This window comes from Nelusetta ayraudi, unplaced genomic scaffold (assembly GCF_046127955.1).
Source record: "Nelusetta ayraudi isolate G7.1 ecotype Tasmania unplaced genomic scaffold, CSIRO-AGI_Nayr_v1 ptg000020l, whole genome shotgun sequence".
Classification (NCBI taxonomy): domain Eukaryota; kingdom Metazoa; phylum Chordata; class Actinopteri; order Tetraodontiformes; family Monacanthidae; genus Nelusetta; species Nelusetta ayraudi.
This window is the reverse complement of record NW_027466070.1, coordinates 1601952-1614215: the sequence shown is the minus strand read 5'-3', so window position 1 is coordinate 1614215 and position 12264 is coordinate 1601952. Positions and strand designations below refer to the sequence as shown.

The 12264-nt window shown below is 48.3% G+C and overlaps 2 protein-coding genes across 2 annotated transcripts in view; one reads left to right on the top strand and one right to left on the bottom strand.

Annotated features, from left to right (window-relative positions):
- The window catches only part of LOC142888865 (sulfide:quinone oxidoreductase, mitochondrial-like), a 62179-nt gene that overhangs the window by 18084 nt on the left and 31831 nt on the right, over positions 1-12264 (top strand). The window lies entirely within an intron of this gene.
- On the bottom strand, positions 1974-11496 carry slc27a2 (solute carrier family 27 member 2). Its single transcript, XM_076027309.1, has 10 exons — positions 10805-11496; positions 9070-9279; positions 6497-6655; positions 6203-6327; positions 5890-6084; positions 5524-5614; positions 5198-5396; positions 5013-5110; positions 4330-4460; positions 1974-2473 (listed from the first exon to the last, which is right to left on the bottom strand). Exons 1-10 carry the CDS (start codon positions 11280-11282, stop codon positions 2297-2299), a joined length of 1863 nt encoding a protein of 620 aa, XP_075883424.1. The 5' UTR covers positions 11283-11496; the 3' UTR covers positions 1974-2296.

Here is a 12264-nt window from a genome sequence, read left to right as displayed (position 1 = left end):
TTCACTCCTCAGCAGTGTTGTTGGGATCGCTCCGTAAAAGTAATCCAACTACTGAATACTCCTTAAAAAAAAAAAAAGTAGACTTTGTTTCATAAGTAATCAATTAATGATTTTGTTTTAAAAAAAAAAGATAAGAGTACCAGTTGAGAACGTCTTGTCTAAATGAAAGAATATTGTGGTTCGTTGAACGTTCTGTGCAGGGAACGAGGTGAACTCAAAATAATGTCTGTTTTTCCAGCTACAAACACAAACAACCGTTTTTTTCTTTTGCCGCCACCGTGCTTGCTTTGGTGCGTCATCGCATATATCAATGATCACTCTGCGACATCGTTGTTTTGGGTTGTTTTTCTAAATCCCAGACATTTTGTGAATAATAAGACATTTTTAGCTTGCAAAATATTTCAGAAAAGTAAGGGTATCGTTACTTGATAAAGTAATTATCATATAGTTACCAGTTTTGCCAGAGTAATCCCGTTACATTACTCCGCTACTAAAAAAAAAAAAAAAAAAAAGTAAATTACAGTAGGGGATTACTTAGTAATAGAGTACTGGCCAACACTGCTCCTGAACGCTGCAGTAGCGGCAGGGCGGGGCTGTGGGTTGGTGTTGAACAATTGAAGTGATAACTGTGCACACATTCACACATTCTAATGCTAATCCGGCTCACTGAGGGGAAGCAGAATTCCCATCTCTCGTACTCCAGATGTTTCACATACCGACCCGCCTACACATTACAGACGATTCCTTTGTGGGTCGGGAGGTCGGCGTTCAGCGCTGCCGAGGATGAAATGCTGCTTTCACGGCGGCGAACTGAGAGACGTCCTACATGCGTCCGTCTAAACTCGGCATTCTCAGAGGGGTCGGGCACTTCAGCTGAGTAGGCAAATTTCAGTTATTCAGTCAGTGTAAAAAAAATAAAAAATAAAAAAATACAAAGTTTTGTTTGCTGTAATGTTGCGCATTCTCAGCTGCAACTGCAAAAATCCCTCGTTGGGCTGAAAGTTAATGCCGAGCAAAAGTCACTTCACCGGAGTCGAGTGTGAACGCTGTGCGTATTTATTTTTGTCTCCAGAGGGACACAACTTCTTCCTGTCGGGGCTGACGGGCTTTGTGATGTCACAAAAGGCCCTGGTTTGCCTCTGCTGTATTTCAACAGAAGGCTTAACACCCAGCATTTTTAGCAGGAGGCTGTAAACAGAAGGTTAATTAGGTGCCGACGTGATGTCAAAAGGAAAGTTGCAAACCTGAGTAGAACAGGTGACCATTACCTTTAATTCTCTTGTTTACATAAAGTTCCTTCAGTCAGAGACAAATTGATGGCAACAACAGTATAAATCAAGTGAACAGCACCCGCCACTCCACAAACAAACAAACAAACAAACAAACAAACAAACACGATCACACTAAAATTAAAAGCCCCGCTTAAAGAGAAGAAGAAAGCTTTTCTGGATTGAAGATTTCCCGCCGCTGCACTGAAGTGAACTGCTGGGGCCTCCGGGTGCCCGGATGTGCCGAGCACTCCACTCACTTTTCCATTGACGGTTGCCGCCGGGGTTCAGCGTCCGTCGGTTAAAGCACCGTTTCCTCTCCGAGGGGACGTTGAACGGGCCGGTAGTCCGACTCGGGACGAAGTCCGAGCTGCACTCGCTGCGGGTCAAAGGTCGCAGCGTTCACTCACCCCGTCGGCTCCGTCCCGGCGTGAGTTCAGATTGGCACAGTGCGGGTTCGTAGAAGACGTCCCCGATGATGCCACGCCACGCCACGCCGCGGGTTAGTTATTAGCGAGGAGCGCTAGCCGAAGGCCGGCTGTACGCAACATCTGGGTGAAGGTTCAGCTGATAAGACCTGAGGGTTGTGACACCAGCGGGTTAATGTTCTGCAAACGGCGCTTTGGTGAAGCTTCGGAGCCGGTCCGGTCAAACTGCCGTCGTAAAAGCAAGGGGGGGAAAGAAAAAAAAAATAGGACCAGTGCCGGAGCCACGACCAGTTTTAATTGTTAAAAGCACGGTTGGCTGTACATCGCATGCTGTCAGCGTTATGAAATACAAAAGCTGCAGGAATTCACAGTAGCAGTGTCCATGAAACATCGAGAACAACCAAAAAACAAAAACGTGGTCTCTTCAAATGTGAAGCAACAGAACCTCTGGTCAGTTCATGATTAAACTCACAGCTTAAATTAATTAGGAAAAAACAAAACAAAAAAAAAAAACAACAACAGGGTCCATATGAATGAGCTCCTACTTTGTAAACAAACCAACTGTTTCACCCACTGCTGCCACCGCTGTTTGGTTCTGCGCTAGAGTTTAATCTCCCGGGAGACGATGGCAGCGTGGATGTCTTCCGTCAGCCGCACGTACGTCTTCTTCTGCGGCTCCAGGAAGTAGACGGGGTCCGAGATGTGCGCCGGGTCGAATCCCTCCTCCACCAGCCGCACCTTCTTCATCTTGAAGGTTCCCGTCATCTCCAGGCAGGGCTGCAAAACACACAGACTGCGCTTAAAAAAAACAAACGCACAAAAAGGAGGAACGACACAACTCGGCAGTCCGTCCTCCATTTCCCTCCTTTTTATCTTTTTTTTTCTTTTTTACACTTTTCAGAAAGGGAGCGATAAAACACACAGAGATCTGGAAATAAGCCTTTTGTGATGTCACAAAGTGGGCCGACACCTCTTGGCCAAGTGCTGGCTCTGCCCACTGAGACTCTTTCCAAATATGTGGAAGAAGTGAAGCTCAGTTTTAGCAGGAAGATAAAATCCTTTTTTTAGGAGTTTCAAATTAAAAGACTGAAAAGATCTTTTTTTTTTTTTTTTGGGGTGGGGGGGGGGGATATTTGTGAGGTTGCTACTCGAGTCGGGAATCTGTAAATGAAATGTCTGGATATTAGAAAAAAGAAAAAAGAAAAACCCCTGCTGTTTTATTTGCCAAATCAAACATGAGGAGAGGAAGCAGGAGCAGAAACCGATACAAAGCAAAGAGGAAACCCGGTTGAGGGTAAACAGGGTGAAATTCTGTCAATGAGCTTAAAAGATTGCGTATGACTGAGGATTTAGCAGCAACAACGCACGACTTGAGAAGCAAACCCCCCCCCCCCTCAAACGACAAACAATCCCCATCCACCCACGTTACAGGATCAGATCACGCTTCCGACGAACACCGTTTCCCAGGCACTTCTGGGAATCTCCAGCAGTTTATGATTAGAATAAATATTCCTCGACACGAGGCGCGCGGGGCGACCGCAGTGGCAAAACACGAGTGGCGCCAAAGTCAGATGACTATGAGCAAATATTAAACGGCGTAAATGTCTAATTAACCACAACTAACGATGGCATATTTGCCAGTCAGATCTTCAGCGAGAGGGCCAACAATCAGCTGACGCCGACGGCCAATCAGCTCTCACAGCACCGTCGCTGGGAAGCAGGAAGGATTCATTCTTCATTCTTTTTCCCGCCGCCGTTCTCGCGCCTCTGCCAACTTTTCAATCCCTGCAAAAGTCGCTCGTCAGGTGCAGCCAGCCGCTCGTCCTCTGCAAGCGCCATCACTTGAGTGCCACTCATAGCGTGCAGAATAGAACGGAATAGAACACGGTGGAAGAGCTCTATTGATCCCACAGTGGTAAATTTGGCATTAAATATGCATCACGTGCCGACTGCCGCCACAGCCGGGCCATTGGCAGGGAGGCCGCCTGCTGAGTTCTAATCTGCACTTTTCCAGGTCGGGGGCCAGGTTGAAAGGCTCGAACTTGAGCTCCAGAGTCCTGATCCGGCTGAGTTATTATGCTTTCGGCGAACGGCGTTCACGGGACACTTCCAGGAACCTCGAGCTGCTGTTTTACCATCGTTCCTCGATGCAAAACCAACACGTCAAACGAACCCTCGTCCACCGAGACGCGGCTGACCGTGAGAGTGCAACAACAGCACCACAACAACATCTCCAAATGCAGTTGTACAAGCCACCAATCGATAATGTCACATGAGACCTTGAAAAACGGTCTGGCCTTAAAAAAAAAACAAGAGTGAATGGAAGCGGTTTGCAGCCAGTTGTGAAACAGCTCGTCTCCATTTCTCATGCGGTTTCTGTGCTTTGCCTCATTCAGTCTTGTGCTAATACCTTTATTCCTGCACTGTTACTGCAGTGACGTCACCATTAACCACGGATCTGCCAGCTCAGGCATGCCGACGACGCCTTCACGTCTGACAGTCACTGGGTTTCCCAGGAATCGATTTTTTTTTTTTACAGCTTTTACTTTCACTGTGTTCCAGCTGGGCTGCTGACAAAGGCAGCCGCAGTGCAGCAGGCGGATGGGTCAGACGGGGACAAACTTTCTTCTCACCTGAATCCTGATAAATCGAGGTCTGGCGTACGATGGGAGGTAGTTGACGACCTGCTGGTAGACGTCGGAACAGTCCAGGTCTTGTCCTTCTTTCAGGACCACAGTAGCCATGCCGACGCGGCCCTCGTGTCCTACGGACAGAAGGCAAGAAAGGCTTCATGAGCGGATGGAAATAGGAAAAAAGGGGGCAGATCTGTCTCTCCTTAAGGATTCCAGCCGGTACGAGTGACCTTAACAACTACTTGACTATCGACTAATTGTCGATTAAGAATTTAATCGATTAAATTAAATTAGTCACAATTAATTGAACACTTTTTTACACTGTTTTTTTTTTTTGGTTTTTTTTTTTGGTTCAATGGTGTGGAGTATACCTCTGACAAGTCACTCAAAAAAAAAAAAAAAGTGGAAATGTGAGCCATTAGAAGTCAACTTAAAGTCAGAGGATAAATGTTGAGGGTGTTTTTACTGTTCTCTAAAGTAAAATCTGGTCACATTGGACCCTCAATATTATCTAAGGGTTAAATAATGTGTTCCTGACACATTTTTCAATGTCAAATTTCGGTTCCCAGGAAAAATCGCCGCTTTTCAATTAATCATTGATGGATCACTAAGGTCAATCAACTATCGATGAATGAATTAATCGATGATTTGTCAAATCTATTTTTTTTTTTTTACTATTCTACCTTCCACTTTAACTCCGTAGACATTTGCCTCCAGGATGCAGTGAGCCATGGTGAGGATGTCGGCCACCTCCGACGTGGCCACGTTCTCTCCTTTCCATCTGCAAAGATGTCAGCACGCAATATAGAAAACAATATTTTCCTTCCTTTTTTTCCCCAATTGGGCAGGCGGAGGAGTCCCGGCTTGCCTGAAAGTGTCGCCCACTCGGTCCTGGAAGTAGATGAAGTTCTGGTGATCGAAGCGCAGCAGGTCCCCCGTGTTGAAGTACAAGTCGCCCTTCTTCAGCACGTCGCGCAGCCTCTTGTTCTCCGTCTGCTGCTTGTTGCCGGCGTAGCCGATGAACGGGGACCTCTGGGTGATTCTCCCCACCAGGAGTCCCGTCTCGCCTGGTGAGCGCAAAAAGATTAAAAAAAAACAAAAAAAACAGAAAAAACAGAAAAAACAGAAACAGATTTTTATTCAGCTGGAATTCAACGTTGCACTTCTGCACTTCCTCCTGGACAAGAGGCTCACCTGGGCCGACCTCCATGCACAGACCCTGAGAGTTCCTCACTGGCTCCTCCTTCGCAATGTCAAACTTGATGAGTGTGTACGGGAAGAAGAACTGGAAGGAGGAGGCACACAGTTGGGTTTTTGACGAGGCTCCACCGCAGGGCAATGACACACAGGCACGCTGGAGTAATAAACCTTGTTTTACGAGTTCGCCCAGGTTTTTTTTTTTTTTGAAGGAAGTTGCCAACGAGGCTTGGCTCATAGTTACATGTGACTGAATATTTTGATCTTGTAGGATCACTCTAAGTGCACAATTGCCGATATTTATGGGAAAAGGCGGTGAGAAGATTCCACGACCCACTCTGAGCTCCCGCTCTGCGGACTCACCCTGTGCACGGGGTTGACCCGCCCCACCGTGCCGACTTTGGACGTGTAGTTGATGAAGCCGATGTTTCCCTCGGTGGCGGCGTACAGCTCTCGCACCTCAATGTTCCCGAAGCGATTGAGGAACTCCGTCCAGATGTCGGTCCGCACACCGTTGCCGATGGCGACGCGGACTTTGTGATTCTTCTCGTTGTCTTTCTGCAGAGAGAGAGAGAGAGAAAAAAAAAACACCCCACCACCAACATTGACACAGAGTGAAAACAAAGACTCGCCGCTAAAGGTCTCGTCAACCTGAGGAGTCGGCCGTTGGCGTCACCTTGGGCGAGTTGCAGAGGTAGCGCATGGTTTCGCCAATGTACTGCATCACCGTCACGTTGTGCTTCCGACAGTCGTCCCAGAACTGGGACGCAGAGAACTTTTTCCTCAGAAAGATGGTGATGCCTGAGAGACACATGGCACGCACACGCACACACACACACACACACACACACACACACACACACACTTTTATCTTCACACGAAGGCAAGCAGCCGCCACAAATGTATCCAATCATGGATGTGTTTGGACATGTTTAAGAAGTACTGTCAAGTGCAACAACGGGTCAGTTACCTCTCTCGATGGCTCCGGTCATCCCGATGAGAAAGCCCGCGCTGTGGTACAGAGGCAGGTTGATGTAGAAGATGTCGTCTGATTTGACTCCACATATTCCCTGGAGGAAGGAGGCGGCCCAGACCCTCTCGTGTGTCACAACAGCGGCTTTTGGCAAACCTTCAAATGCAAAGAACACAAACAACTGCATTCGCGTTGACTACATTCTGTGTGTTTTAACTGTCGTCATGGGTTTGCAGGTGGACCTCCAGTGCGCTTTAGCTTGTGAAGCGAGTCGTTTCAACAACGCCGCCCCTGTCCCCCCGGTGGCCTGCTGCGGTACTGACACACCCTGCACAGTAACCTCGCAGGCCAGCTGCTTGCTGAAAACTAAACTCTCGGAAGCACCGATGATCTCGAGTGGCTCTCAGCCAGGCCGTGTATTCCAAGACACCATTGTTTTGGTTTTTACTACTTCTGTATGGTCCACGGGCCCTTTCCAAAGATGGTGTGAGTATCGAAAGACAAACAAAGTGCAAAGCAAGGGACCATTTCACAACCTATTGTGACATCACGATGGGATGAGTCTCTCATCACAGTGTGCCTGTGCATGCGCACTCTGGGAGAGTTTCGCAAAGTCTGGACAAACGAGGTCACGATCTTAACTTCCATTTCGCGCTGTGACTTTTGCAGATGAACTCTGTACTCGTGACATTGATTAGGTCTGGCCAGCGACCTGACTGAATTCCAACAGTCAGTCATCATGTTCACTTAGCCAGTTTGTTCAAAGACCTTCTTCAAATCTAAAGGTCATAAATGACGAACATTTCAGAGAGATTGGCCCACTGAGCCAAAAGAGTCCTGCGTGTGAAATTAGCTGTGGACACGGCCGTTTGGCCCCTCATTTAGCCTCGAACGCCCCCTCAAGAACCGCGTTCGTGGGGAAAAATAAAAGAATACATTGGTAAAAAAAAAAATTTGCTCAAATGTTTGCGTGTACAACTCGTTATTCTCCTGACGTAATCAACGACGCTGCGCAGACTACGTGGGCGTCAGTGGGCCGCTGGCACCACAACCCCCCCCCCCCCCAACTACTAGCTAGTGATGGTGAGGTGAAGCCTCATGAGGCATCGAACCACTTGAGCCAACTGGTCCGAGAAAGGGTTCATTTCTCAAAGCTTCATGTGCACACGAAACCACCTACTGGCCAAGTGTATAATCACAGGCAAGCTGTGTCTGAACCACGTGTGATGCATTGAATTTTTGTTTCTGTTACGTCTGTTGGGAATGACTATGAATTGCAAAAAATGTTTGACCAAATAACTTCTGTACATAAATTATATGTGTATAATACATTTTTTGAATATGTTCCGTGTTCTGTGTAAATCTTCCATATAATATGGCAGGGAGTGCAATGTTTTTCTGAAAATGGCACGAAGGGCAGAGGTTATTCTGCATGACATGGGACTCTTGGACACAGCAATGGAAGAATCTAACTCATGTTGTTTGGACATCTGTTCAGTTGTGATTGATAGAGAATGGGCTGCTGTATAGACGTGAAGATTCCAGTGAGCACAGAATATTCTTTTTTTTTTTTTTTTCCTTCCACTATTGTCCTTTCTTTCTTATTTTTAGCTTGTGTTAGCGTTCATTTGCAGCAGCACGTCGTGCTGTTTGCAAGTTTTCTTTTTCTGGAGTTGCAACGCAATAGTGCCACAACAAATCTTGTGATATATTCATCACACACACTGACAGGCACTGAGTGTGGAAAAACAGAAAGCGCATTGATTGGCTTTTTTGGAACCTGCTTTCCATTGCAAACACGATCGTGTATTTGCAATCGCCAGCTTCAAGGACATTTCAACTCCAGTTCTCCTTCCAACTGGGGTGAACAAAGCTCTCAAATATAATAAGATCCTCATAAAAAAAAAAAAGGGTAACGCACACGCAGTCTGCATGTGTCATCAATGCTTGTGCCCGCGATGCAATTGAAATGAAATGTCCACTTTTTGCCCAGGCTATCGGGGGCAATAAAGGCAAGGCCGTGGTCCGTCTTGACTCTGACCACAAGGAATCAAAGCCGCTGAGGAGGAGCTGCAAACAGTTGTCAGGGAGAACTTTGGGCTTCCACAGGGCTTTAGTGTGAGGAACACATTATTGAACCCTTAAATAATGTTGAGGGTCCGATGTGACCCATGTGTACGTTAGAGGACAGTAAAAACACCCTGAACATTTATCCTCTGACTTTAAGTTGGCTTCTCATGGCTCACACACAAAAGTTGTTTCAAAGTTAACTTGTTCCAGGTATATTATGAACATCGCATTAACTACCTGCGTTTAAAAAATGAGTTCCGACTTGACAATTCATCGAGAACCAATTTATTTTTAAGATCCCGACCTATAATTCTGTTTCACTGCATCACGACTAGTTGGCTGAATCTCTTGTTCTTTCAGCGCGCACACATATAAAGACGGTTTGCCCAAGCGTTGACCAGTGGGGTCAGTGCACAGAGTTCACTGCTCTGTTTGGAAAGTAATCAGCGTTATCTCATGACACCGTCCGTGAACTCCAGTGGATGCTCTGCCGCCGTTACCTGTGGTGCCCGACGTGTAGATGTACAGCGCCGTGCTCCTGATGTGCACGTTAGCCCGGAGGTCCCGCGACAGCGGCCGATCCGAGGCCTTCGCGACCTCGTCCGACAGAGAGCTGACGCCCGGGGTGCTGGGGGCCTCTGACAGGAGGTAAACGGCGATGCCCTGCTCCCTCAGCGTGGGCAGGACCTCCACCACGGCGTCCAGCAGCTCTGCAAACACAAGACAGGACGTTGAGCGCGGCGCTCCGTGCCCGAGCGTGCCGTTGCGCAACGCAGCACACGTGTGCCTCGCCTCGCTCATGTTACTACAGGTCAGACTGGGAGACGAGCGCACGGAGCACTTGCAAGCGCATGAGACGAGTTGCTTTGGATGGATGAGGCATTGTGTTGTTTGAGATCAGGGACGCAGACGAGAACTTTGATCCAGTGTTGATCCAGTGTGATGTTGGCTGGTCAGCGACTCCGCTTATCGCGCGGAGATAACAGCCCATTGATGTTTTCCAGCGCCGCAGGATCAGCAGCCGCTCTGGTGAAATGCTTAATTGCTTCACATGAATTTCAGCAGCAGATCAGCTCACAGTTGCAAAACACAGCATCGCTAAAATCTGGATTTTTGTGTTTTTTTGTGTTTTGTGTTGATTCTTCCACTGTGAGAGTAATTTGCAGATGTCTATTTATCTATTACTGTATTATTATGATTTACATGTAAATACTGTACATACTATGTATCGCACTTTTTAAAAAGATATTCGCTCCAATACCGTTACACTCTTCTACACTGAACTCTTCTACGTTTCTTTTTATTTTATTTTACGGTCACTAGACTTGTATATATTTTTATATTAGGTGTATATTAGACAGGCTTGTATATATTTTTTATATTTAGTTTTTTTTTTCAGGTATATGTGCACATCTTCCGGCTGTACATTGTTTACCCTTACTTTTTACTTATTCTGTAGTTTGTTTTGTTTTTTTAAAACCTCAGTAGTAGAATACAGAAGAAACCGGAGTCAAATTCTGTGTTTGGCATGTACAGACCTGGTCAATAAAGCTGATGCTGATGCTGATTCTGCTGAAACACTGCACCTTTAAGGTTTTGGACAAACAAAGGTTTATCTTTTCTTTAAAGGCCCCATGTGGAGCACTTCGCGGCATCAAAGCGTAATAAAACATGTTGCAAGAAGTGTCAAACTGTGTATCCTGATCTCCTGCTTTATATCGGGTCACGCTGAGACGATGCAGGTCGCAGACCTTGTCTTTTAATCACACACACACACACACACACACACACACACACACACACACACACACACACACACACACACACACACAGGGCCTTTAACACACTTCTAGCCTCTCTTAATGCTCAGCAATACAGCCGTTCAGTGTTGACTTCTAAATCTCTGAGGAATCCTGACATTCAAACCCTCAAAATAAATGCACCTGGTGCCCTGTCAGTGTTTTGGAGAAACTCCTCACTCATGTGCACGCACACAAAGGCACTCCAGTGCGGCGGTTGGGCCCCTCCAACGGATCACAAGATAATTGGGAGGGGACGTGACTCATGTGCTGGCCAAAGAGCTTCTGTGGCGCGCAGCTAATTCAATTTCTCCTGGAACTGGCTGGAAATGTCTCCCTTGGTTTCTTTCACACTCCTCCATACCTGCGAGGCAGTGAGGAAAGTGCCCAGGGATGACAGGCTGGAAGAGGATGAGGGGGGGGCATCGCATCTTACCTGCGGACGCGATGATCACCTTGGCCCCGCAGCAGGAGAAGCAGTGCAGCAGAGACTTGGACCTGATGTTGAAGTTGAGCAGGGCCGCCGGGCAGCCCAGTTTGGCCAGGGCCAGCCAGGTCCAGATGAAGCACGGCTCGTTGCCCAAGAACAGGGCCACCGGGTCGCCCTCCTTCAGCCGAGCCTCAGCCTGCAGCGCCCGGGCCACCTTGTTGCTCCTCCGGTCCACCTCGCCGTACGAGTACTCGAGACCCTCGAAGCGCACGAAGGTCTTGTCGGGATGCCTGCGCACCGCCTCCAGAAACTGGTCCACGATGCTGTAGAAGTGCTTCAGCCTCTTGTACAAGTTGAGCCTGCCGCCGAACCTGATGCTCCGCAGGATGTACGTGCAGTCCTCTCCCAAGTAGGGGAAAAGTTTCCTGACGAAGGGCAGCGACAGCGCGGCCAGGCCGGCCAGGAGCGTGAACCACACGTACATGTTGGCGCACGAGGCATCTGTCAGCGAGCACCCAAGTGCGCGACGGAGCCGCGGAGCCGCCGACGACGGATATTTGTGACAAAGTTCAGCTCCGCTCGTCCGAGGAGGGCGGTGCGGTGTGGCGCGAGCAGCTCCCTCCGACCCCGCGCCGACCCCTCCTTCCTCGAGTCAGGAATGTTTTTCCGAGTTGCCAGATCCGCCGCCTCCTCCCTCCCCCTCTCCTCCCCCACCCCCCCTTACTCCTGCTGATGTGCGCGCGGCGCCGCTCGTTGCTTGTTTTGACTCCCCCGTCGCTCCCTGCACGCGCACTCTTTTGCAGTTTGGCGTTTTAAAAAAAACAAACAAAAAACAAAACGGCGTGCTACGGCGTGGAGGGGAAACACACCGTCGAGGAAGTCGGGGAAAACAAAGGTGCGAACGAGCTTGTCACGACGACCCCTCCTGGTGGTTCAGGGTTACGTCACCTTGGTTATGGAAGTGTCCGCGGAGAAGAGGAAGAGCCAAATAAACAATCGTTACAAAAGCGCCGTTACCAAGTAGTGCACATGGCAACCTAGCTCGTTTACGAGCAGCGCGCGCGTCGCGAGGAGGTAGGCGGGTCTGAGGACTGAGCTGTGTTTGTCTCTTGGTGGGGTAGAGGGGGCGGGGCGTAGCTACTGGTTACGTGAACGGTCGGTCGAGTGGAGGGAAGTGGCGCGAGGCGCCCTGACAGCGCAGCGCGAGCCCCCCTGACCTCGAGGCTCGAGTCCTTTAAGCGACATTAATTGCACCCCGGCTAATTAACCCGCTGCTGCTTTGCTGAGGCTCGGAGTTCTCACAGTGCATCCATCCAAAGCAAAATCACCAGATGGACTCGTTTAGCCTTCAGGAAAAACACTACGGACTCTCTCGAGCTTCAAGTAAATACACTTAATAAAAGTTAAGAATTATCAAGAAGCTTCAGACACGCGGAACGTTGCTTTTATATATATATATATATATA

Excerpts from the sequence above, each read along its gene's own strand:
- slc27a2 (XM_076027309.1), bottom strand. The coding sequence starts at position 11,282 with ATGTACGTGTGGTTCACGCTCCTGGCCGGCCTGGCCGCGCTGTCGCTG. Across the intron at positions 6,328-6,496 it reads GACCGGAGCCATCGAGAGAG|GCATCACCATCTTTCTGAGG; the intron begins GTAACTGACCCG and ends TGTGTCTCTCAG. Across the intron at positions 2,474-4,329 it reads CTCGATTTATCAGGATTCAG|CCCTGCCTGGAGATGACGGG; the intron begins GTGAGAAGAAAG and ends TGTGTTTTGCAG.